The 26937-nt window shown below is 50.4% G+C and overlaps 1 protein-coding gene across 6 annotated transcripts in view; it reads right to left on the bottom strand.

The window, feature by feature from the left end:
* Positions 1-2571: 2571 nt before the first annotated feature.
* The window catches only part of SLC6A2 (solute carrier family 6 member 2), a 39942-nt gene continuing 15576 nt past the window's right edge, over positions 2572-26937 (bottom strand). For 5 of the 6 annotated variants that reach the window (XM_032486340.1, XM_032486339.1, XM_032486341.1 and 2 more), the window contains exons 5-15: positions 22082-22220; positions 16059-16193; positions 14281-14384; positions 12941-13065; positions 12040-12152; positions 10662-10790; positions 10087-10186; positions 8972-9072; positions 8339-8506; positions 7022-7093; positions 5013-6389 (exon numbers count right to left, since the gene is read on the bottom strand). In XM_032486340.1, coding sequence (XP_032342231.1) covers positions 6366-6389; positions 7022-7093; positions 8339-8506; positions 8972-9072; positions 10087-10186; positions 10662-10790; positions 12040-12152; positions 12941-13065; positions 14281-14384; positions 16059-16193; positions 22082-22220 — 1210 coding nt within the window. In that variant the 3' untranslated portion in view covers positions 5013-6365. Of the gene's footprint in view, positions 6390-7021; positions 7094-8338; positions 8507-8971; positions 9073-10086; positions 10187-10661; positions 10791-12039; positions 12153-12940; positions 13066-14280; positions 14385-16058; positions 16194-22081; positions 22221-26937 lie in introns of all 6 variants that reach the window. The other variant, XM_032486342.1, reaches the window with a different exon arrangement.

Raw genomic sequence — 26937 nt, 5'->3', positions numbered from 1 at the left:
CATGGTGGCCCCAGAGAAGTTGCTCTTAAGTGTTCCTCATCTTGTTTGATCCTGCTGGTAACTCCCTCTTGGCAGTCTTGTTCCCACCCTTCAGAAGCTAGAAAGACTCAGAGATTTTACGTAACTCATCCAAGATTCCACAGGAGTAAGTAGTAGAGCTGGTGTTCAAACCCAGGTCTAATCTAAGGAACCCTTTGTTCTTTTCACTAATCCAGGGCAAACCACACACTGCAGGCCAAGTCCAGCCCATAACCTGTCTTAAAGCTGTGAATAAAGTTGCTTTCATGCTAAAACAGGAGAGCTGAGTACTTGTGACAGAGACCTTTACAGAAAATGTTTGCTGAAATGTACACTAAAAATGTAGGATGGTTGAAAGGCAGCAATTTCTGCCTCCATCAATCAGTGGCTGCCTGGGAAGGTAGTCATTCACAATTTAATGTGAATTAGTCCATTACATCTGTGATTGTTCCCTGAGAGTATGTCATAGGGTCAAAAACAGAAGGGACTTTATAGAATCACCTAATCCAACCATTTCATTTTCACCAATTAGAAAACTAAAGTTTAGTGATAACTTTTCCAATGTGACTCAATCATAACGTCAGAGTAGGTGGTCCCAAGTGGGCTCTGGGTGTCCCAGGTTTTTCCATAGCTTCGAGTCCTTGCAGACTTAACTCACCCAGACTCACCACGACTGTCCTGTTCAGGGCCGTGTGACAGAGTGATCTTCCCAGTCCCTGACAACAAACCCTCCCTTGATGTCCAAGACCTCAGAGCCCCGCTGTCTTTTCCCGCAGCTCTGGGCACCTGTCAGGACTTGTCTTATCTCTACCTCCACGTCACCTCCAGAAGGCAGAAAACATAATGAGAGAAGCAAAGAGTTTGTCTTTCAGGGGCTCTGTGACCTTGGGCCACTTCTCAACTCTAGCCCTCAATTCCCTCATCTGTCCAGCGGGCACATGCTTCCTGTTGCTGCCTGCATTGCAAGATTAGGCCAGGAAAACAAATGAGACATTGGATGTATGGGGTGGATTCAAATGAAAAGTCAACCTAATGCAGGGTGATGGAGATTTAGAAATGAACTCTGCTGTCATGCTAATTTAGCAGAGACAGATGCTATATACCAGAAGAGAGAGACCCCCAAAGGTAATATATACTCTTGAGGCTTCAACATTTGAGAATCTGATGAATGTATCCATTCTCTCTCCCAGAAAAGAAGACACAAACTCATGCACACAAAAATTTGCACCTCCTCTCAGAAGGTTCTGACATCTCTAAAGCCCATCCATGGCCACTTAGTTTTAATAACCCCAGGCCCAATGTACAGAAGAATAAATTGAGGCCTAGAGAAAAACTCCACATAGCAGTGCCTTTTGGATGGAGATAAAAATGAAGCTCTCTGTTTCCAAAAGTAGGATGGGAGTGCAATTAAAATTGGGACAATTCAGAAGCCACCAGTTACTCAAGTGAGGCTCACCTGTTAGCCTTCTCCGACCACATTTGTCAGCCTAGGGAACAGAGTGGCAGCCTGCCCCCCAGAAGAGCTGCCCTTTCCCCCCGGCCCAGGCTCCCTCCTCTACTCCCACAGGTCACTTGCTCATTAAATACCATCAGGTGTGAGGGAAGAGCTGGAGGCACTGTGGCTGCCTTTTGTTTGATTCATTCTCACGAACCCTAACTCCGATTCTGGAGTTAAAATTAACGGATCAGATGATAATACCCTCTCTGGGATGTCGGCCTGACTCCAACTGGACAGGCCAAACAACTCCCCACCCCGGGATTTTTAGCATAAATGTACTTGACTCTCCCAATGCAGGTGTGCAAGGCTGGGCTCAGTGGAAGGGGCCTCAGACGCTATGCAACCCCCTCCCCTACCCCACCTGTCACTAAGTCCCCTCTACAACCTCCCCAAGAGACATTGCTGCTGGGGCACTCCCTGCTTCCAGCACCAGCCCGTTCTCTGTTCTGGTCTCATCTTGTAAACTGTCTTCTTGGACTGCCCATCACTGGCCCCAGTTCAGCCCTTGAGCCCACCACCCACTCCCTGGCAGCCTTTCTATATTCGAAGACATATCCTGAACTGTTGTTTGTCAGTACGTCCCTTATATTGGTGTCACTATCTACTTGCTTACTTGCATTAAAAATAATAATGTAACATCACACTTTCCCCACACAATTCAGCGCTCAGCACTAAGGCCTAAGTATTCATGTAACCCTCTTCCCAGAAAAACTCACACATGCACTAAACTGGGTATTGAATTCAACCCAACTAGAAGTTCTGATCCCCTTACAACTCAGCCCTAAAAGTGAAAAAAGCAAAACTAGTTAACCAACTTGGTATCCACTTTCTATTTAAATAAAAGTATGTGTCAATCTTAGAGCTAAGATTACAGATGTAATTCCTTCCCCCAGTCTCTTGTTCCATAGATTATGAAAAGGGTTCTTTGGGTGAAAGGTGGGCTACTATGACCAGAAGCTCTTCTTTACTAACTAGAGGCTGATCACAGAAGACCCACTAGACTTAGTTAATTGGTAGCATTTTACCTTCATGGCAGAAAGAATTCCACTACCAGATACATGGCACAGGAAATATCCTTTATTATTCTGTACATTTAATTTTCCATGGAGAGAAGAGCTTTTAAAAGAAATGCACACCAGATATAGAAATCTGCATGACATTGGAACAGTCCATGACATGGGGCACCACTGAAAGTCTTATTTACACAGAAGTGGAGAAACAGAGGGATGGGGTGGGCACGCCCCGAAGCAATGTCACATTCACCAGGATTTTGGTGACTTCTACGACTGCAGCAATAGTCATGCTGCGTATTCGCAGAGAGGCGGATCCTAGGACTCACAAGGACATGACAAGTCTACCCTCAAAATCCTCAAAACAAAAGGGTTGGATTTATTTTTTAAATATCAAGTGTTTCTGGCATCTGTTGAAGAAATATCGGAGAAAGAGGAACTACTGACTGTCCTGAAAAATCATAGGTCTGACATTTCTCTGCTCAGTAGTAGGTTTTGGGTCACTACATCATTCTGGGAAGTCCTACAGTAAGCAGGGTGCTTCCTTCATTGTAAATTTAGCATGATAACACTGTTACAGAGACAGGAACTTTTTTTTTTTTTACTGGATAGGACCTCTGATTCTCTGATCCAACCCTTGGTTTTACAGAACCCGAACTCTGAAGCCCAGAGAGGTGGAGCCCCTCTCCCCAGGCCACCCAGCAAGATAGCTGCAGACCCAGGTCTGTGCAACTCTAAGCGCTGTGCTGTTTTCACCACACTACACTCCCTCTCTGTTCTTCTCCCTTCCATGGCTCTCAAAGGAAACAGACAAACGAAATGAAATGAGCTCAGTGGGCTTCTTACTAAGAAATGACATCTTTGGTAAGAATATCCGGTCTCACATTACCACAGCGGCAACACAGACCATTCTGCACGAGACCAGTCTCCCACCTGGGCAAGAACCCCTCTGAGAATGAAGGCGGCTTTGGGGGCCTTTATTCAGCAGGATACTCAGCAGGAGTTGGCAATTCCCCTTCTCCTCTGTCTCATTCGCATCTGGAATGAAGACCAACTCACAGGTAGACGCTAAATAACTAGACCTTGAGTAGATATTAACGTGATGGTCTTAAACAGATATTTGTACACTTCATGGAAAATAATAATTCCTTAAAAATCTGGGAAAATATCAAAAGTGTCCTGTACAGTACACAGGAGCACCTTTATCCCGGGTAACCTCTATCAAAAAAAAAGGTCCCAAATAAGAAGTCAAACATCACTTATGATAAAGCACATGTTCCCTCCTCATGAAGTGTGGGTGAAAGGTGAACCCAGAAGGTCTGCCAGCACCTCCTTGAGAATGTCCATGGCTGTCCTGGGTCCCCCCCAACCCCAGGGACCCTGGGGTTGGATCAGGTTCCCCCCCACCCCCTCCAGGCTCAGGAGCCAACTTCCCCCACAAGACAGCACCACTGGGTTGGTTGGCGTGGGGTCAGCTAGCACCACATCTCCGGTTCGCCTTCGGACGAGTGTCTGGAGGCAGAAAGGCCATGTGCAGATGGCAAAGAGGAAATGGCAGGCTCTCTCTCAAGACTGCCCTGATACACAGGCTCTTCTGACTGTTTCCCCTCATTTCTGCCAAGCAGATTCAGCTGTTCACATCCCACTGTTCCCTAGAGGAACTGTTTTCACCAAAGGAGAGCAGCTAAGAACTGCCTCTCTGCAACCAGCTAGAGGAGGATAAATGACACCCCCTCTTCCCTTCTTTTGACACACTCTTGCTAAGAAATACTCCTTGGCCACTAGACTGGATGGATTTTTGTTTATTCTAAATGACAGCTCTGGGTGGGGTAAACCACACTGTGCTGGGAATTTCAAAGTGCTCTCAGCTGAGAGTCAGGGGATCTGCTTTGAGGATCCGACTGGATCCCTTCATAGCTGAGGCACTGAGCAAGACTGACTGAAATGCTGGACCTTGGTTTTCTCACCTGGGAAATGGGGACCCAGAAGCCAGCCCTGTAGTAATCTCTAGGCGGATGGGAGGCAACGTAGATCAAAGTGCTTGTGGAAAAAAAAAATTACACCTAGGGAGTAATTACCCTTCATGGGAGGATTCAAAGTCACTGATGGGGCCAGATTCCATCAGTGATGGGTCACCCTGCTCTCATTCCCAGACCCCTACCTGATTGGCCCACTCTGTGGGATCCTCTCAGGCCCTACCTTTTTCAGGGCCCCAGTCACTTGCCACTTGGGCTATCTCAGATTTTGAACTGGACTTTTTATATGGAAAGATCCAAGGTCTCTTGTTTCTCCCACTTTTCTTTAAAGAATGACATAAGGACCCTAACCCAGTAGAACCTTGCCCCCAGCTGGCCCCCCACAGCCATCTTCCACCGACTGCACCATCAGCAGATGGGGCTCAGTGACACCCCACTTTTCCCAAAGCACCTTTTGGATGTGTGCCTCCCTAGACGCCAGTGGAAAAAATGTGGCCTCTCTTTTTTTGCCCAAGATTCTACAATGGGGGTTCCCACAGTCAGAACAAGAACCCACAAGTCTAGATTTCCAACGAGGGTGTAAGAAACTCAAACCATAAATAGAAATTCCAAACAAATGGCACTGCCTTACCAAACTACAAATCATTTCTCTGAATGAGCCGAAACTAACCAACAGCACCACCAGGGGGCACCACTCATGAGTTTGTATCAGAAGTCAGCGTAGAAATTCTCCACCTACCAACCTGCTCCAGCAACTCAGAATAGTCTCCCCTCAACCTGAGTGACTGAGGTGCTACGTGCTTGGTTCCACGCTGCCCTCCACGGTACCAAGTCTGGTCCATGAAGAGAGACAAAGGGAGTTTTCAGGGCCTACTCTCCATCACTCCAGACGCCTGGTCTGTGCTGGGTGGGATTCCCAGGGACAGGCTTTGCAGGTATCCATGAACAATACAGAAACAGGCAGCCTATCGGGCCGTCCTTGGACACCCGCCTGGCCCCATGAGGACAGCAGAGAATCCCATAGTGGAGACACCCAGCTGGCCTTGCTGGGTTCCTGGCCCAAGTCCCCCAGGAAGGTCTCAGGAGCCACAGACAGGTTTCTGGGCTCCATGTACCTGACACAGCGAGGCCCACATACGGTCTCTACAGGCTTGTCTGGTTCTTCTGCAGAAGCTGCTCACTGTGTCACCATCTGGACTCTACACACCAGAAGCCAGAAGAATGTTCCAGAACACACACAAATCAAACCCAGGTCCACCAGAGTGAAAACTAACTCTGAAGGTTTCTGCTCATGACCCCCCAAAGCTTCTATCCACAGACTTCATGGCAGCGATAAATACACCCAAGCTCCCTGACCAAGTTCCACACACCAGAGCACTGACTGGGGTGGACAAATCTATGGGACCCCCCCCTCCCCCCGCCGCCAGCCTCAGCTGGGCTTTTTATTTGTGTTTTGGTTTTACGGTGTCTGACCAAAAGCAACCTCCTCTGTCTGATTTGCCTGATGGAGGATTTCTTCTGAGGCCCAAAGTACCAGCACTTGTGGCGGGGAGTTCTGCCCGAGCCGTGGACCTCAGCCCAGGCTGGCTCCCACGCTGGGTGAGACTGCCTCCACACTAAGGAGGTTCCACAGAAGTCATTTTCTGGTTCCCTCCTCTCCTCTTCTCTCTGAGGCTTACCAATCCAAGCTCACAGCCTTCAGGCCAGGTGAACAGAAGGTGAACGAAAACCAGGGCACTAAATCAGTGGTAACTCGGAAAAGAGGGAGGTGGGGTGGAAGAGGAACCCCGAGACAGTGCCCGGGGTGGTAGGAAGCCTTGGACCTGAATGCTGGCGCAGCAGGGCTCCTCCTCGGGGTCAGGCTCAGATGGCCAGCCAGTGTTGCAGCTGCAGAGAAAGACGGCGAGGCCGTTAGGCTAGGCTCAGGGCAGGCAGGGACCGAGGGACAAGGGCCAGCTGAGAAGGGCAGTGGGAAGCACAGAGGGGCACAAAACACAGCTGCTTCCTTCAAAGACCCGGAGAATATGCAGACTGATTCCCTCATGGTTACCAGGATCCAAAAAAGGCAAAGGAGCCTTTGCCAAGTCACCCAGTAAGTCCGAAGCAGGGGGCTCACGGGGCCCCTCCCCAATCCCCCACCACCACATCTTTAAGGGGAAGGGAGCAGGACTCAGGTCAACATGTTACTGATACACCTGCAGTGCTTCCTTGTAGATAAAAAATCCTCAGCCTAATTTGGGGACACTCCAAGGTGACAACTCAAAGAGAGAGAACAGAGTTTAGGAAAGCTTGGGCATGTGGTATTCCAGGTCCAGGAAGCCAGAGGGGCAGGCGGAGGCTGGTGGAAGGCAGAGGACCGGCCCTCTCCTCCGTCCCGCCCAGCATCACACTCGCCGGGGCTACCGCCCTCAGCTGCTCTGGGGTTTCTGGCAGGTGGTGTGTGGTCCTGTCTCGGCCAGCACAGCGGGGAGCAGCCCCCGCCCCGTGGCCCCCACCAGAATGGTCCAGGCTGCACCTACCTGGAACTGCCTGACGTCCCTCTGGGCCACCAGGTGATGCTCGTTCTCTGGGGTGATGCCATAGGCCAGTCTCTGTGAGAGGATGGAGAAGGGGAGGCCTCAGCTTGGCCCAGAGGACAGCCCGCGCCCTGGTTTGTGGAGCTGGTCGGTTCACTCTGAGACATTCATCCAGTGAATGTTCATTGAGCCAACTGCCAGACTTTGGGATTTCATAGACAGGAAACACGTCACAAGGACCTAGAGGGGAGGGGGTGGACACAGCCCTGCCTGGGACCCTCTGCCCAAAGTTTCTGTATGGCTCACTCCTTACATCCCCAAGTGTCTTATCTGTCCCCTCATGAGAACGTGAACTCCGGGGAGTCTGTCTACTGTGGGAACACTTCCTGCCCCGCACAGGTTCTCAGTTAATATCTGTGAAGCAAGTGGATAAAAGAACGAAAGAAGGAAATCTTTATATTTCAAGTAAGGACACTAGGAAAAGACTGTCACCGTTATTTATGAAAGAAAGGGCATAAATAACAAGGTCCTACTGTACCGCACAGGGAACTATATTCAATGTAGGTAATAACCTATAAAGAAAAAGAATGTGTAACACATATACAACTGAATCACTATGCTATACACCAGAAACTAACACAACATTGTAAACCAACTATACTACAATTTAAAAAAAAAAAAGGAAGAAAGGGCATTTAACAACCAAAGAATAGGGGAGACATAATTTCAGTTAAAAGGCTCTCTTTCCTAAATACTTCTTCTCTGCATATGTATCTGCAGGGCACACTGCTAAAAGAAGAAAACACATCTTGGAAATCTCCAGTTTAAGCTGATCAGGTGTCAGGTTCAGGAAAGAGGCAGGAGAAAGCTGAGATACAAGGTCACAGTGAGCTTGGATGGGGAGAGCGGGGACTTCTGGGGACATGCCAGACCTCAGGAGGTGGGGCAGGGGTGTGGGCACCATGGATGCAGTCTGTCTAAGTCAGCCTGAGATGGCGGCTGAGCTTCTTATATCCAGAAAGTCTGAAGAGAGGAGGGGCACACGCCACACACGACGCACGTGATAGTAGGTACCACGTGTTGACCGTGTCCCATGTGCCGGGCACTGTGCTAAGCACCCCCTTTCACCTTTCGAAGTCCATATTATTATCCCCAGATCACAAATGTGGAACCCGAGGCTGTGGGAAGCAACATGGCCGATGTGGTGGGTCTGACTCTGGAGTCGGTGTCCTTCTGTCTCTCTCTCCCACCCCCACGGGAATGACTCCGGATCCCCCGCCCACGCTGGCCCCCGCCCTCCCAGGGCCACCCAGAGCTCACCTCGCGAAGGGAGCCCCGCGTGCTGAGGAACTTGTAGACGATGTAGGCCGGCACCAGGACCATGGAGGAGCCCGCGATGCCCCACCCAACCCAGTTGGCCCAGAGCGGGAAGACGTAGTCATCGTAGGTGAGCGGCTTGAAGTTGATGATGCTCACGACCACCACGAACTTGGGGGGGAGAAGGGAGAGGAGCGATGAGGAGGGGGAGAGACAGGGAGAGATGGGGTGGGAGAGAGGGAGAGGGTGGGAGAGAGGGAGAGAAGCAGCAAGACACAGGAGAGCAGTGAGGGGCAGTGCGGGAGATGGACATGGGGAACAGAGACGGTAAGGAAGGAGGAGATAGAGAAGGAAAGGAGACAGAGTTCAAGTCAGGAAGGATAGCAAAAAGGAGCTAAAGAAGCAGAAGCAATAAAAGGAGGAGACTGGAAAGGTGGCCTTGGAGTTGGGCTGAGTGGTGGCACACAAAGCCCCAGGAACCGGGCCCCAAGGAAGCCCCCTTGGAATCAACAGGGCGGAGCATCCCGAGCACGTGTCTGCATGCCCAGGGCCCTGCATCCCAGAACCTCCTCCCTTAGAAGCACATAATCCCTCCCTCCCCCTCCCCCCAGGGCGCCCCCACCAGGCACTACACACCAGGAGGAAGACAGGGCTGACGAACTTCCAGCAGAGTCTCCAATACAGGCCCGGCTTGAACCCCATCATCCGCTGGATGTCGTTGCTGAACCTGTCCACACCTGTGCACACAAGGGGCAGTGTCACAGCCACCCCTGCAGAGCCCAGGGCTGCCCCTGCTGCCTTCCCACGAGAGTCTGTCCCCAGAGGGCCAGCTGAGCAGTGGGGCAAGACAGGGACACCCTGGCACTTAGGAGACCTGGGGATGGGCACTCGGCTGGTATGGAACAGGGGAGAGGACTCACTCAGGGACAGTATATCCTTGTAGGTGCCCCTCAATTCATTTTTCAGAGGACAAACCAGGGATCAGGGAGGGGAGGGGACCTGCCCCAGGTGACACAGCCAGGGTGGCCTGACTCCAAAGCCCAGATCTTTCCTCTTGGTCCCTGCTTCTTAAAACAATGATGACTGTGTAGTGTTTGCCCCGACTTTAACCTGGTAGAAGTACCTAGACTCATGTCGAAATCCCTTTCTGATGAGTAGAAAGGAGTGAGGGCAGGACTAAACTTTGCTGTGACATGTAGGGGAGAAAAGGAACAGTTACAACACGTGTCACACTTTGTACCATGTTCTCCCCACTCAGCGCTTTTGTACCATGTTCTCCCTACTCAGTGCCGGAACAAGATTGGTGAAAAAAGCAGATGCCCAGTTACATTTGAATTTCAGATAGACAAGGAAAAAAATTTCAGCTTAAGAAAATTCTGTGCAAAATTTGGGACATACTTATACTAAAAAAAACTGTTCACTGTTTATTTGAAATTCAAGTTTAACTGGGTGTCTTGTATTCTATCTGCTGAATCTGGCGACCTGACTCTAGAGTGAATTGCGTGCCCTGGGGAGCAGCAGCTTCCTCTGAGTTCCTCTCCAAAAGCTGACACTGATGCCTCTGGGGCCCTTGCATCACGCAGAGATGAGCTGAGGGCTGGGAGACCTGCGCCCAATTAGCAACTTGCTCAATTCTGGGATCAGCCAGCGGCTGCCCTGGAAATGGAGAGTCACTCTGCATCTCCAGGTGAACAGGCTCCAGAAGCACAGGGGCCAGAGGCTTTTCCACCCGCTCAGGGCCCAGCACGTACCATAAAACCAGGAGACTCCGATGGCTTCCATGAGCACAGCAAACAGGATGGAGGTCCCCGCCGCAAATGTGTCCAGCAGGGTCAGCACATATATCCCACCCTGGGGCGTGGACAGAGATAGCCTGAGGCCATCACGGCTAGAAATGGCCACTGACTGTTACATCCATCAGAATTCACCTGTTCCCTGTCCCGCTCACTCAGAACCCTGTTTGAGAACTCAGATGATGGGGCTACAGAGCTACTGGGTTGCTGTTACATACTCTAACAAAGACCTTCTGGGGTCACTGGGTCTGATGTTAGTTGGGTACTTCAGCCAGTAAAAAGCAAGATGCGCTTCAAAGGGAATATGCTGCCTCCCAAACCAATAGGCAGTTAAAAGTTTTGCTCTAACAGGAGAGAGGACAACGGGGTGTAACCCTAGGGTATCAGGCCACAGAGTTCAGGATGCCAGGTACCACCACAGTTCCCCTGAGCTCACCCTGGCCCTGTCTCCAACTTCATGTCTGGGAATATCTGGCTGGATGGAAATGCAGCCCCACAAGCTCCAGGTGACCCAGAGCCCAGCCCCTCCTCACCTTGGTTATGCAAAACAGGGCCAGAAGGAAAGTTCCAAACGCAACACCAAATGTGAAGAGTTTTCGGTGACGCTTCAGGACCTGGAAGTCGTCAGCCAAGCCTGTGATGACCGCCTCCATGCCCCCCATCTGCGGGGAAGCAGGCAGGGTGGGATGCCGGAGTGGGGGGCCCCCAGCAGCCCTGGATTCATGCACCCTGCCAGCTGCCTTGTTTCCCTAGAGAAATCGGCAGGTCCTGCCTCCTCCCCCTCCTTTCATCCACTTCCGCCCTGTTCTCAGCCAAGCTCAGAACTCAGAAACCGCGTGGGAGAGGGTGAAGGGTTAAGTCCCGTCTCCTTCCACTCAGCAGGTACCTGACTCCTGTCCACTCTCTCAGCCTGAGTGGATGCTGTAGGGCAGATCGGACGGTAAAAGGGGTCAAATGCCAAACCACCTGTTAGATATTTGCGTGCAACTAAGGGCCTTCTGGAAAAACTACCAAAGAAGGGCTTCTAGTGGTGGGAACTTTAGGCAGCAGTTTCTGGTAGGGTTTTTTTGGCCGCCTTTCTAAGTATCAAGCAAAACGGTCACCTCAAACTCCAGACAGAGTCTCACAGGGGCTCATATCCCACAGCTAGGGGCAATTTTATTCTCTCCGAGGTCACTACTAGAGTCTCATATGAGTAATAACCATGTGTTTATTTAAGTGACACCCCAAACCTGGATGACAGACAGGAAGCATCACTCCCCACCTTTTACCCTGGACACAAATTGGGGATCAAAATCAGTATTTCCTCCTAGGAGAGCAGAAGCAGCCTCAGAGTCCTTCTCAGCACACTGCTCTTAGCAGATCCACTAACGGCCAGGAAAAGCCAGTAAGAGGAAACCTATTTGCCAGCTGTCCCCGAACACTTCTGGCACACTTATCTGCATCGTGTACTAAAGGTGGACCTAGCTACGAAAAGGGGCCAGTACACCTAATCTTACAGATGGGTAAAATAAAGGATCTAAAAAACTAATGCAGCTCAAAGTGTTTTTTGGTGGTGGATGATGAAACATCACGGGAAGAGTGGCTGGTTCTATCCGTGCTCTCTTGGGATGAGTTCCCCACCTACCATAGGAGAGCGCTGGGCCGGTTTACCTGAGGTCTCTCCTGACGTGGATTTCCAAGATGCCAAGGGGGTTTCTACTGGCTCCTGGATTTGGCGTCAGTCTTGCCTTTCTGAGTGAGTACTGATTTCCTTGTTGCATTTAAATAGGGCCTTATGGAAACAACTACTTATCAGGTGCTTGGGGGGATCTTCAGACTGAGTAGTGTGTGTGTGTGTGTGTATTTGGGGGAGGGAGGGTCAGGTCCAGTGGTGTCTGTCGGGGGTGGTATCTGAGCAAGATCACTCACTGAGCTGTCAATTCCCAGAGCGAGGAGCATGATGAAGAACACGACGGCCCAGAACGTGGATCCCGATAGGGTGGAAATGGCTTCCGGGTACAGGATGAAGACTAGGCCAGCTCCTGTAAGAAACATTGAGGACCTCACCAGTGGCTGAGCTGCAGATGAGAGGGGAGTGTTTTGAGGTCCAATACGCCCCAGCCCTGCCCCATGATATCTGAGCAGTCACGTGTGGTCTGGGCAAACCACGCTCCGAAGATGACTGATGGAGCCAGTTCCAGCCTGAGTTCACCGATGCACCCAGGAGGTTGACCTCAAACAGCCAAGCCAGAGAGCAGTGCCTCACCTGGACAGCTACACACAACGTGCTTCAAACCCCACCACCCGCGCACTGTGAGGGATCCTCCTACTCTCCAAAATGCGTGACCTTCAGAGTCCATGAGAGGCAGCCCCTCCCCAGGTCTCAGCCTCTTTGTGGCCATAAGAATATGAGAAGCAGCGGGGGGAGGACGCAGGCTTTAGAGGCAAACTGGTTGGATGCTGGTGCCACTGCTCACTAGCTGGGTGACCCCTGAACAGCTTCTATGGCCTGGGTCTCAGCTTTCTCATCTTTAAAGTGGGTCTATTAACACCTGTCTAGCAGCACTGCAAGAACTAAACGAAGATATGTCAAGTGCTAAGCACAGGGGCTGGTACAGAGTGGGTGCTCCAAAATCTGTCTTGCCTGGCCTCAGGAGAAGCTTCTGCCCAGAATTCCTACTGATGGCCTCAAAGTCCAACAAATGAGCAGTCTAGAAAGCTCTATGTCCAGCCCTCTCAGTCCTGCAGCCATGAGAGAACTGCACAGCCAAGAAGGAGGTGGGTTTCTCAGCCCCCTCCTCTTCTGTGGGGCAGAAGTCCACCCACCCACCTTCAGTGGCAACATCCTCAATGTTGACTTTGTGCTCATGGGCCATGTAACCAAGGATGGAGAAGATGGCGAACCCAGAGATGAAGCTGGTGACACAGTTGATGGTGCTGGTGAGCAGGGCGTCCCTGGGGGAAAGAAGCACACTGTTAGTTCAAGTTGCTTGATTCTCCCCAACCCTGCTCGTTGAACGCTGGACCACCTATGGAATCCATGGCTTCAAATGCCATTCCCCTCGTCAGTTTCCCTGCTGCCACATGGGCCCCCAGTGCCCCACTAACACTGGGTCAGAACATGTAGGTGCAGGAAACAGGTCAACAGCTTCCGGATGAAACACCTTGATACCAGAGCCTGACAGCAAACTCTTGCTGGGAAGGTGAGTCACCAGCCTCCTTCAACAAACTTTTCACTTCTCTCCCAGGCTTTCAGGGGCTTTGCTAAGATGACCCAACCTTCTTTCCAGGCTCCTTTTCCATGACTCCTCAACATGCACGCTCCGAACAAACCAGTCAACTTGCTGGTTCATGAACATGCCACCTCCTCTGGCTTTGCTCGTACTGTTGGTCCACTCCAAGCACGTCATTCCCTTGCTCAACGTCTGCCTCTCCCAAACCTAATTATCCTCCAAGGCTCACCTCAAATGCACCTCCGTGCTCTCCCTGATTGCCCCATTTCCTTGGCCTCTCTATAGCCTGCCCCACTAGTATGCACACATCCTACTCTGCCTTGTACCAGGGAGGCTGTGATTCTGTCTCAAGCTTTTGATAAAGAGAGATGGAAGCAGGCCAAATTGGTGCCCATGTCTGAGGCCCTTACAGCACCGGGCCTGCAGGGGGGCAGCATTAAATGCTGACTGAACCAATTGATCTAGAGCATGGTCTTCTGACTCCACTGCCCTAAGCGGACTTCTCATTATGCCCTGTGGTCTTAAGCTCTGACCCTGCCAGGCCCTCAGCCCTCATGTAACCAACCTGGATATTCCACCCGGGCATCAGGTAGACAGACGGACAGGCAGTGCTGGATGCTCAGAAAGTCACACAGTGGCCCTCTGTCCCAGCTACCCAGCACCATGATTTCCCAGTGTTAGTGGCCTTAACTTTCCCAGCTTCTCACCTTACATCTGTTTCAGAGGTGTCCTGAACTGAAAGATGTCCATCAGGACCCCCAGAGGCCACGTCAGCCTTCACAGAACATCCGGGATGGTCTGTACTCTGCCTTGCTTCACAGGGGATGGAACCCAAGAAGAAAACTTGACTTGTCTCAGACCAGAGCCCTTTCTTCCATCCCTGCAAGGGTTCATCCCTAGGGTTTAGAGCTTTCCAGGGCCCCAGTAAGGATCTTACCTGTAGCAGTTGTTGTCAAATTTGTTGTAACTAGCAAATGCAATCAAGACTCCAAATCCAGCCCCCAAGGAAAAAAATATCTGAGTTGCAGCATCAATCCATACCTGAAATGGGCATACAAAGGCCATCACCCTCTGCTTCCACAGAATTGGACTACCTCACTGCTCCAGAAGGGCTGGGAAGCCCCAGGGATGCTCTGAGACCTGAGGAAACGAGGTCTAAACCAGAGATGGGCAGTCATGCCCCTCCTGCTCCCCAGCAGCCTGTACAGAATCACTGGGGAGAGGGTGGGGTGTCTCCAGCATCTCCCAGCCTTGGGTGGCCATGAGCGAGCTCATCCCGGAGGAATGCACTGACTCAATTTGATGTCCTTATTTTCAAAGAAATAGACTACAAGTTCTAGGCTAGAATGTGGATGGGGCAAGGGCAAAGGTTTATGACTGTAATCTCTGGGGTTATGGAGACAACATCTTTGGAAATGGGTAATGATTCCAGTAGCTTCTGCCAACCCATAGACAACAGTGACTCCTTGGTGGGCAATGGGGTTTGTTTATTTCATCTTTTGGCTGATGAAAATTGTGTGGCTGGAAGCCCAGAGATCTGAGCCCCTCTCCAGCCTCTCAGCCTCATGGTCTAGCCCTGGTAAATTTCCCTGTCTGTATCTCAGTTTCCTCATCTGTACAGTGGGGATCCGTGTACCGAGCTCACCTGGACTAAGCTGCAATTCAGACTTGCGAGATTTCTGTCATCTCCCCACTCATGTTATTCTAGACTGCTGCTACTTTGTAAGCAGAGGGTGTAATGAGAGAAGCAATCCAATGGAGGAAGACAGATTTGCTCTTTGGGACGGCACTCAGGCTCCATTCGTACTGTCTGGAAAGACTTAGGATGTTTAAACAGCGCAGAACAGACAGAACTCCGATTTGTTTCATAGTTTACAAGGCTGACTCGTGCCTCGTGCTCTGTTCTTTCTGGCCTTACTAAGGAAATGGGTTTTTCTCCTGGTTCTCAGGCTGTAACACTGTGGTGTGTTGGGACTATGGGAGGTGCATACTAGGAAGTACCTCTCCTAGTCCTATTTGACCCTGCCTCCTGGGATTATTGTAGGTTCAAACAGAGGATGAGGATGCCTTTAGGGATCGTGAGGGGAAATGTTAAAGTGCTGTCCTTGAGGTGGACATGGGGGAGGAGGGCGGGAATAATCTCAGCTGTGATTTGAAGATGCTCAAGGCTCTAGGACCTCTGAGATTGTCTCTGCTTCCAGCCTCACTCCGCTGCTTTGGACTCCACTCCAAATTCACCCCCTCTTCATTGTAATCTGTGTCTCTGGGCGGGACAGTGAGCTGGAGGAAGCTGCACAGGGAGATAGTCAGCAGGGTCCGGCTCTCCCTGTGGCTGATGCTGCTCCTCATGTCGACATCACAGACGATAGCAGAGGCCAGGATTGGGGACTAGAAATAGGGCTGCAGTAGCTGGGGAGGGGGTAGGTTAGGGGGCCCATGGCACAGGGCAGGGGTAAGAACCCAGGACAGGGTATTGCTCTCCTTGACAAGAGGGGTCTGCAACACTCAATGGAACCACAGATTCCAGACCATCAGAGCTCATGGAGACTGTCAGGTGCAAATCAAATCAGCAATGATCAGATGGAGAAGCTGCAGCCCAGAGAGGAAAGGATCTGTCCCAGGCTACGCAGAGCTGGGACCAGATTTTCTATCACCACCTGCACTGAGAACCCTCCCCAACCCTGGCCCAAGGGTGGGTGGTCCCTGGGCACTGACCGTGGCCTCTTTTAGACGGTAGAAGTCGATGTGCAGATAGGCGTTGATGCCGTTGGAGGCGCCGGGGAGCGTGACGCCGTGGACCAGGAGCACAAACAGCACGAGGTAAGGCAGCGTGGCAGTGATCCACACCACCTAGCAGGGGACACACTCACGGTGAGAGCCTCGCTCTGCTGCTGGTGGGGAGCTGGCAGGGCAGGGACGGTTGGGGGGGGTGTGGTGCTCTCTCCCAGGGAGCCAGTCACACCCTCCCCACACCTTCTTTTACACAGTGCATATGCTAAAAGCTCCATCTCTGGGCCAGACATGGGGCATCCCAGGACAGAGTGAGCAGACAAAGGCCACACTCTAGAGCAGTTTGGAACCAGGTGGAAGTCAGTGCACTGAGGGTGGCACTGCCGTGGAAGCAAAGGGCAGCGAGGACGAAGACTAGGTTCTCATAGCACCCAATGCCTCCTCCTCAACAAACGTCCTGTACAGACTCCTTCACATTGGCCCAAGCAGAAGTAAGCACACCCACCTTGTGGCTCTCCTCCCTCCCTCCCTCCCTCCCTCCCTCCTCTCTCTCCCTCTCATTTACCTTCATTCAAGTATCTCCTCCTAAGCTCACTGCCCAAGGAGGGATGTGGTTGAGCAGAAAAAAGAATCTCAGAATCTCTGTCCGCTCTTTATTTGGGGATGGATTTAGGACAAAGACAGACTGTCTTGTTCAGAAACCCATAAGGGAAGAGATTATCCCCAGACTGAAGAGAGACAGCAACCCACCATGCCCAAGATGAAGAAACAGAGAAGAAAAGTCGGGGGAGGGAAAGACTGTGTGGGCTTCCTCACTGTTCCTTCTTACCCCTAACTCTACATTAGACTACTCTGGGGGAAGTCCCAGATTAAAATGTCATGGTTCAGGTCCCATTCTTGGAGTTTTTGATTTAATTGGTCTAGGGTGGAGCCCGCACTCCACGGTTTAAAAGCTCCCCCTGGGTGATGTGATGTGTAGTCAAGTTAAAAATCACTGCTCTAGGCAGATGCAGCCACGGGCAGCTTTGCAGAAAGAAGACTGTGCCCCTAGCAAAAAAAAAAAAAAAAAAAAAAAAAAAAATCTATTCAGGGCCAGGGTAGCCAGACCCTAGTAAGACTCAGCTGAAATACAAAAAGACAAATGTCAAAGACTAGACGGTCCCTCCTCCCCAAGCCCTGGCACTGTGTATCTCCTAAAACCTTCACATATCCTTAGAGAGAAAATGGAAGCCCTGAAACATGACCGAGGGTAAAGTTCTTTGCTAGCCTAGAAAGATATGGCCTCAACACAAAAACAGATGTAGCATATAAAGTCATGTTTTCCATATCTACACTGAAGGACTGTGGTTTATCCTCCCTGTCTGTCTTTCCCACTAGACCAGGAACTCCTTAGACGCAAACTCGCCATATTTTTCAAACTTGTATCCCCAGCCCAGGGCACACATGGGTGCTTAAAATATGTTTGTTAGATGGATGGATGAATGACAGGATAGTTGTACAGATGAATGATTAAACTGATGGGTAGATGGATGGATGGGTGGATGGATGGATGGATGACTGGATGTACAACTGGGTAGATGATTAAATGGATAGATGGATGGTTAGCTGAGTCAATGGTTGAGTGGATGGATGGATAGATGGATCGGTGAATCAGTGATAAATCAGAGGGTTAATGGAGGACTAAATAAATAATGAATGAAAGAATAAGTAAGTGAATGAATGAGCAAATGAGCTCAAGAATAATTCAAAGCATCAATGTTGGTCATGCCTTCCAAGGGAATCAGAAGAGGAATCAAGCTCTTCTGTTTTGTTATCCAGCTTGAACGCCATTGCTCCCTTATTCTATGGGGGGGTCTTTGTAGGTATAGGCTTTAGGCTTCTGTTTTCTTTCAGGGGCACAGGAACAGGGAGGACAAATTGCCAAAAACAATAAAAGATGGAAACATGCTTTAGAAAGTGAAGCCACTGCATCTGGGTGGCCTCATAATCCTGGATTGATTCTCCCAAACTGAGACAAATGAGTCCGGCTTCTTGGTGACAGGCACAAGGAAGAGCCCTCACTATCCTTGTGTTGGATCCTAAGTGCTGTGCCCCCTACGACTCACATCAGCAGATGCAGGCCCACTGCCCAGCCCAGCAGGCCTGGTGAGACCACACTCCACCCATCAAAAAACAGCATCCTCAGGTCTGACTCAAAGGAATCTGCCACAGGGTCCAGAGGCAGCCCTCACCTGCCATGTCTGAGGCTCCAGCGTGGAGCCCATTTCCCCAGGGAACACATCAGGACATGACTGAGCTGTCTCTGCAGTCAAGCATCAGGAAAGGGGATTCTGTTTTGTCCGTGCACACGTGTTCAAAGCTAAACCTTCTGAGTCCTGCTGAAATTTCTCAGAACTCATGGCAGAAGGGAGTTCAGCTGCCTAAAATCTTCTGCAGAAAGGGAGGCTCCTGGATCCTTGGCCAACAGCTTGCTTCTGCTAACATGTACCCAGTATGCACACTGGGCAAAGAGAAGGGACACGTGGGCACTGTCATCTCCACCCCAGGCTGCTCTGCTCTCAAAACTTCAACTTGCAGTGCATCTCTGGCCATAAGAAGCTAAACTTGGTCTGTCTCTGAGCATCAGATGAAGAGAGCAATAAGCAGCCCAACGTTTGGGCAAGTGTCCTCAGTCCCTAGGGGAGGCCACTGCTTCCCATCACCTCAAATTCGACTTCTTATCCACCTTGTGTTTCTATGGATAAGGGTTAGAATGTGTGTGTGTTTCTAGAGCCAAACTCAAACCAATGGCTGATAGTCACAATGAGGAAGATCTTGGCTCCATAAAAGGGAAAACTTTCTCATCAAACAGAGCTCTAAAGAGAGAATGAGCTTCCCAGAGAGGTGGTGAGGTCTCAGTCACTGGAGGTGTACAAATCTTGCTAGGAATCCAGGCATTAGGCAATTGCCAAGGTCAAAGTGAGGCCCATGGCCCAGCAGCAGCAGCATCACCTAAGAGCTTGTCAGAAATGCAAATTCTCACCCCACCTCCAAGGAATCAGATTCTCAAGGAAGGACCCAGGAATCTGAGTTTTAACAAGCCCTCCATGTGATTCTTACGTGCATTAAAGGTTGAGAAGCACTGCTCGGGGTCACCTCTAAGGTTCACTCTAACAGAGATCATAAATGCCCACACTTCATCACTACAAAGCTGTGTTCATTTAGCTTCTAATGATTTAAAATTTGTGATCCTCTGAATTGGGTTTTAGGGACATTTGCTCAAATAATTAAGATGTACGTACTAAGATGTACGGAGGTGAGGGATATGCACTGAAGTTAGTTAAGAAAACACTGAGCTGTAAATATTTTAGTAAATTCATTGCTCCCATGCAAATGATGCTGTACACTGTACCTGGGCTTGACTGAGTCACTAAAGCAAGCCAGGACCAGCCTGTATCGACACAGTGGGAAGACGTGGCTAGAATTATGACTTGAACACAAAAGTAACCAAATGACCTTTCTATTGAAATATCTAGAACTCAAGTTTTCTTTGAATAGGTCTGTCTTTCTCTCTCCCCAACCCCAACACCACTGCCAGAATTCGAGAAGTACTCTGTCTTTTCCCATCCCCCAAACAGCCTGGCAGTGAAGTGGGCAGAATGGTGGCCGACCCTGGCCAGTTCTGTTGTCTGGGTTTCTCTCCAGGCATAGGGGAGTCCAAGGTTTCTGAAAGTTTAGTCCAATATGTAGACAGAGCAGGTGGAAGCCTGGGCCTCACCATCCTCCCAGCCCCTCAGGAAGTCAGCAGAGTTCGGAAACCACTGAGGTAGGGACAGAGCCCTGGAAGTGGAGCTGATGCAGGGGACAAAGACAGATGAGGACCATTTATTGAGCAATTTCCATCTGCTAGCTCTGCACTGAGGACCTCTGACTCCCTCCTCCCAACTGCCCGGGAGGCTGTCATGATCTTTAACTGCCCTCCCTCTGCTGGTGAGGACACTGAAGTTTAGGGAGCGTCATTAATCCTGAGGTCACGCAGCAGGGAATGATAGATCCTGGACTCCATCCACGTGGGCTGACCACAAAGCCATGTTCCTAATCACTTACATTAGTATATACTTGAGACCCAGATTCCAGTCCGAACCTTGCCAAGACGGCTGTGAAACCCGGCCCCTCTCCTGGCCTCAGCTTCCCCATCTGTACAAGCAGGCTGGAGTAAGGGCCTTGGAGTGCCTTCCAATTCACATTTACGTGCTCAGTTATGGGCCCGTAGTTGCTAAGCGCCAGCTCAGCCAAGGACTCACGAGACAGAGGAGGCAGGCAGGACTCCAGGCTGGCGAGCAGCCCTGGGTGCATGCTTGCCCAACTTCCCGGGAGCTGACTGACTCCTGACTGACTCAGACCTCCGCCCTCTCCCCTGAGGTGGTCAGCAGGCCAGGTCCCAGAATGTGTGGTCTGCCGTAACCCCTTTCCCTGATTCAGACTCTACCCCACCCCCACACTCCCAGCTGCCAGCTGTGGAGTCACTCATCCTCCCAAGCACAGAGCCTTCACTTGCCAAGACAGGAAGAGTGAATATTTGCAATTCATTTCAGGCCGGCTTTGTGGCTGTGGAAGTCTGCTAAGAAAAGCTCTGTGTCCCGTTCCAGATGGAGTCTGGGGAGAAATAAGCAACATTCTCGGTTTTCTCATGAGCCAGTGCATAAAAACAATTAAAGACAGGGCACAGCCATGTCCTGAGTGGAGTTGCCTATTCTAGAAGGCCCTGCCCCATGGGCAACAGGGCCCCTCGCCTGCTCAGCTGCCAGAACACTGGAGGACTTAGGCAAAATGTGGGCAGGACTTCAGTGGTTGGCGTGTTTCTATCTCAGGGAGCAACACTCCTGTCCTGCCCCTTATTACATTCTTCGGGGGGTGGGGGAGGGGATGAGTCCTCCCCCAAAGGTGCCTTTCCTCAAAGAAACGGAGCATGCACAGCTCCACTCCTCTTCAGCATCAGTCTCTGCAGAAAACTCAAGCGCTGCTCCCCCAAGTGCTATACTGGGTGGCGCAGGCTGCACCCCTTTTGGCAATGGCTATGGGAAACTTAATTTGGGGATGCAATATTAGAAGCCTGTGGCGGCCCCACACGCCGGCTGGGAGCAGTCATAAAACACATTCACCTTCTGCAGTTCTGCTGCCTGCAGAGGCCAGGAGAGCCCTGCTCCGGATACCCAGGAGAGGCGCGGAGAGGCTGGACAAGGCTGGCCTGGGGCTTCCGCACCTCTGTGGCTTTGCATCTTTCCACTGAAAACCCCTCCCCTCTGCCCCATCACTACCTGTCCCTGTCCTTAGAAACCCAGCCCGAATGCTGCCTCCACCACGGTCTCTGCTGACGCTCTCAGTCTGAAGCGCTTCCTTCTTCCACTAATGCAGCATCTCATGCTTTTTTTGGCCATGACAACTCATGGTAAGGAAAACCTGATATACTGAGACATATGGATCGCTGCAAATGAAACACAAATTCCACAAGGCAGCTCTTCCTTTGCTCTGTGCAGTGTAATCCGTTACTATTTAGACTATTTCATTTAAAAAAAAATTGTGGCTGCCCCCTAAATTGATTTAATGACAATTGGAAAATCCAGTTTGTATCTCAATTAAAGTGCAGCCTGACTACCTGATGTAAAATTATCTTTAAGGTAATGTTAAGTTTAAAAAAGCAAGATATGTAATAATGTGTATAGTTTGGGACCATTAGCCTTTATTTAGAAGGGGGCACATATATGTCTCTGGATAGGGACTCAGGAAACGACACTGGGTGGCCTGCCTGTCTGTAACACACACAAAACCATAAGCAACTGAATCTGTCTTGTTTGGAGGAGATTTGTCCAAGGTCTCCAGCCAGCCGGTGGCAGGGCTGGGCTGCAAACCCAGGCTTTATACTCCAACCCATCTTTTCTTTTCACCAACTACCTGGTTATAGGTAGAAAAAAGAATTTTTTTTTTTTTTGAGGCCAACTTCCCAACCAGAAGAGAAACCAAGATGTTACCTTTCCTGATGTCTTCACTCCTTTCCAGAGGCTAAAATACAGGACGATGACCACCACAATCAGACAGAGCAAGAGCTGCCACTGGGGCAGGCCGATGTCGTGAATTCCACTGCTCTCATGCAGATGCAGGACGCCTCGCCTGCCCAGAAGAGAGGGGAAGGGACGGGGGAAGACGGTGTCATCAGGGAGGATGACCAAGGCTTGGACCACAGGCCAGTCCCCAGAAGTGCACATAGATGGAGAAGGGCCCCGGGCTGCTCCTGCCTCTGGCCTGATCATTTGGGCTTGTGCTTGGCACCACCCGGCCCTGGACCAGCAACTCACCGGGGGAGATGCCCCCACCCAAGGCTGCTTTTTAAACCATAACAGAAATGTTCAATGTAACAAAAATCTCTCGAGTGCCACCTGCATGCCTCGTCTGGGGGAGATGGTGGTAAATAAACAGGAAAGATTTCTCCCCACTATCACAGTCTTTCTGCCTCCAGTTTCCCTCTTAAATCCAGTCTGTGCTGCTGAAATTTTGTTTTAACCTTGTCACTCTCTTGCTCCCAAATCCTCAGAGGCTCCTTATCACCTGAAACAGTGGTTCTCATGGAGGAGGCAGTTTTGCCCCTGCCTTGCCCACACATTTGGCGACACCTGGAGACATCTTTGGCTGTCACGTCTGGAGAGCAGGGGGTACCACTGGTATCTAGCGGGCAGAGACCTGGGATGGGGCTATACATCCAAAATGTACTGGACGGCCCTCCCCCTGTAGCCCAGAGTTATCCAGCCCAAACTGTCTCAAGTGTCGAGGTTGTGAAACCCTGGTCTGGAGGATGAAAACGTAAGCCTTTAAGAATCTGAGGCCTTTCACAACTGTCCTGTGCCAAGGGCACCCTGCCTTTGGCTCCTGGCGATGGCCAGCCACTTGTCACTCCCCAGCTACAGGAAGCTCTCATTGCTCTGGGATTGGACACGTCTATTCCTTTCTGCCTAGAACACACTTCCTGGCCCAATTTGTCTGTCTGGCAAACTTCTCTCCCTGCTTATCTTTTTTTTTTTTTTTTTTTCAATAGAAGTACAATCAGTTACAATGTGTCAGTTTCTGGTGTACAGCACAATGTCCCAATCATGCAAATACATACATATATTCGTTTTCATATTCCTCCCTGCTAATCTTAATTCAAAAATGGTGCCCCTCTCCTGTGCTGAGAAGGAGGAGGGGAGGAGAGAGACAGAGAGAGTCAGAGAGAGAGAAAGAAGGAGGAGAAGGAGGAGGAGGGAAGGAAGAAGGGGAGGGGGGAGAAAAGTATAAAGAGGAGGGTAGGGAGAGGGAGCAGCAGCCGGGAGAGGAGGGGAAAGGAGGGGAAGGAAAGAAGAGAGGGCAGCACATCTAAAAAGACAGAACCAGAACCAGGTACTTGGCCCATCTGACTCTTAAATTAGTCCTGCTTCTTCCCACTGTTTTATGGACCAAGTATTTAATCAGTAACCATTTGGCCAATTTGACTGTTAGAATCATGAAAAAAAAAAGGCACTGAACCAACTATGCTTGCCCTGAAACTTGCTAAAATGACTCTAATGTCCAATCAGATGACCGAGATGCCTCCTGATGGGCCCAGGCACCCCCACGTGTGTGTGAAGTCCACTGTCAGGGTTGCACTGGTTGTCTAGATATTTCATCAGTGAAAAAGTCAGCCTCCAGAGCCAATTCCTGAGGAAAGGAATGCCAGCCCAGCCTCCTCCCCGCCAGCAGGCACAAGCCTTGGGGGTGAGTACGAGTAACTTGGGTTTACTGTAGTTTTCCAGCAGTTTAATGAAAATGAATCATTGCGAAGTACGCGGCCCAGGCTTTCCGAAGTCTACGAGCCAAACGGGCTCCGATCTCGCTTGACGTTTAAGCCCAGAGGGTTAGTGCTGGGGTAGAGTGAGCGTGCTCGTTCCCCCCAGGAACGGGCAGGGGGTAGAAGTTTTCCATCTCCCGGTGCGTGTTCACCCAGGGTACCTTTTTACAGATAAAGGTACAGAGCATCATGGCTCTTTTAGCCATCGGCTGCTTGGCTTCAGGCCTGAAGCCTTGGGAGAATCAGTTTTGTTACATTGAATGATATGATATGGTCAATCCATCAGCTTAAATGAATACAAGGTGGCAAGAGAATTGGCCAGCAGGCTCTGAGAAAAGCAAAAACAATGACCTAACCTCCTCAGGGTTGGCACTGGGAGTCCTATTCGCTGGGTCCCCAGACTGTGAGGGGGTAACTGTTTTAAAGCAGAAACATTTAGCTAAAAGGGCCATTAAAAAAAATCCAGAGGTGGCTTATGATTTAGAGACTTAGAAGCACACAAAAGCCGCCTCCAGGTGAGAACGAAATGCAGAAGAAAGACTCCCATCTACCCGCAGAGACTCCTGCACTCCTGTTCTGTATACACCTCACTGGAGACCCTGCAGGATGGAGGAGAAGACAGAGGAGAGGCCCGTGGATGGGCTGACAGCCTTGACTCAGACGGTCTGGGTTCAGATCCCAGCTCTGCCCTTGCCTAAAACCTGAACCACTACATTCTTATCTGTGTAACAGGAGCCATTCCCACCTCCAAGAACCATGAAGACTAAATGGGACTTGGATATGAGGAGATGCTCGGTACATGGCTCGTGGAAGCTACGAAGCTTGGGGTGGGGGTGGGATACTTAAAAGGATGGAGGAGGGGCGGGGGAGGGGGGAGGGAAAGGGAGAGGAGCTCTGTAGAGCAGGAAGCGGCTGAAATAAGCCCTGGATTGTGCTCCCCATTACGTCCCCCAAGCTCCCTTAGCCCCACACATCAGAATGTCATCTTCTTCCACCATACTCTGCTTACAGCCAAGCCTGGAGGAAGTTTAAGGCTGTAATTAAAGCAACCTGGGTCTCAAAACCCAGCTCACTTCTCCCTCCTGCTGGGGCAGACCCGCTGGCCATGAAGACGTCAGAGTAGGAATCAAATAATAACTAGACTAGAGACGAGGCTATCACTTTCCATTTTAATTTATGAGGAAAAGGGTTGCCAAGGGCAAAAAGAAAAATTGTGTTTTTCCCTTTATCATGAGACGATAAGGGAGAAAGCATGGAACCAATTGTACGTATCAGCAGCACCCTGCTCTGCACTCTCCTTCACCATCTCCCGGTCCAAACCACACTCATAAACTAGGGAGGCCTAAAACCTCCGTCGCAAGCTCCTCAACAGTTCTGGGATTTTCTGAGGCCAGGTTCCCCAGGAGAAGAACAAAGGAAGCCCTAGATTTTCCATGACAGAGTACTGTAGGGATGCCAGCCCGACCCGCGTAAGAATTTCATTCTGCCTGAGACAGGGGAGTACAGAGGCTAAGACAGAACTTTTCAACTTTGGCTGAATACTTGAACCGTCAGAGTTAAAAAAAAAAATTCCCCTGGCTGCACCCAGACCAATGAAACCAGAATCTCTGGGCACAGGGTCCAGGCATCAGTGTGTTTTAAAGCTCTCTGAGAGGTTCCGATAAGCAGCCAATTGTTTAGAATCAGTGGGCTAAGAGCTTAGACTTTGGAACCAGATTTTTTGGGTTCAAACTCACTTCAAATGCCACTTCCAAATGCACGGCTGGGACATACGCTAAGCTGGATAAATGTCAGTTGTGACTATGACTGTATTTCGGAATAGTTATAACCATTTATAATGGTTAGAATCCAATATAACACAGAGGTTAAGACTGCAGGCTCTGGAGTTTCACTGCCTGGCAAGGCAGGGGCCAGGGTGAGGAAAGCTCTCAGGGGGCAAAGGGCAAGGTGCGCTCCCTCTCAGAGTCCTGCAGGTGTAAACTGCCAGGGTCCAAATCTTGGCTCTGTTCGGTCCTAGCCGTGCAGCCATGGGCCAGGGATTTTCTGTCGCATCTACAAAATGGAGCTAATATTTGCAGCCTCGTCACGTATGCGATGAAGGTAAGACTTACAGAAGCCTCATTGGGTTGGTGTGAGGTTACACTGAAATACCACACACAGAGAAGTTAGCAGAAAGCCAGGCCCACGTGGTAGGGAAGTGATCAGCTGCTGATGTGACAGTGAGGAAGACAGTGGTGGTGCTGTTCCTTAAACAGAAGCTTGCTTTAAGTAACAACAATCTTTCAGATCCTTTGGGGACAGTAGAGGGATTTCTAATTCCATGACAACTGTAGACCCTCTCTCTGCCTCCCAAATTCCCAAATCTACGTCACTGTGCGCGTGCCTGCTGGAAGTCCACGGGATACACAGATGGAAGCAGGTGGACAGGCAGGTCCAAGACCCTTAGCAAATTCCCCTGCCGTGGCTCACTGAGGGTACTTCCTGGGTCCTGAGAACCCTGAGTCCCTGAGCCCCAGGGGGAGGCAACAGACTTTCCAGAGGCCACATTTAATCATACCAAATCTCCGTGGTCCCGCTGCACTGAGATGGTAGGGTGGCAATGGACCCAAGGAACCTCATTCTTTGAGTAATCAGGACTCAGGACTCATTCCCAGGGTTTAGGGGATACACAGAACCAAAGAAGACTGTCCCTAAAGTTTTGTTGTTGGTGAGTCTGTCTTTTTATCCTCTAGACCTGCACCATCCAGTATGGTAGCCACTGGCCACATGTGTCTATTTAAATATAAATTAATGAAAATTAAATAAAACTAAAAATTCAACTTCTCAGTCACATTAGCCATATTTCAGCTGCTCAATAACCACACACTAGGCTGTGCAGGTATAGAATGTTCCTATCGTTGTGGAGAGTTTCCCTGGGCAGTGCTGCCCTAGACCAGGAGTCAGCAGACCAAGGCCCCCAGGCCAGATCTGGCTGTGGCCCGTTTAGTTATGGCCTGTGAGCTGAGGATATTTTTTTATCTTTTTACAGGG

The sequence above is a fragment of the Camelus ferus genome, chromosome 9 (genome assembly GCF_009834535.1).
Source record: "Camelus ferus isolate YT-003-E chromosome 9, BCGSAC_Cfer_1.0, whole genome shotgun sequence".
NCBI classification, from domain to species: Eukaryota; Metazoa; Chordata; class Mammalia; order Artiodactyla; family Camelidae; genus Camelus; species Camelus ferus.
This window is presented reverse-complemented; position numbering and strand designations above follow the sequence as displayed.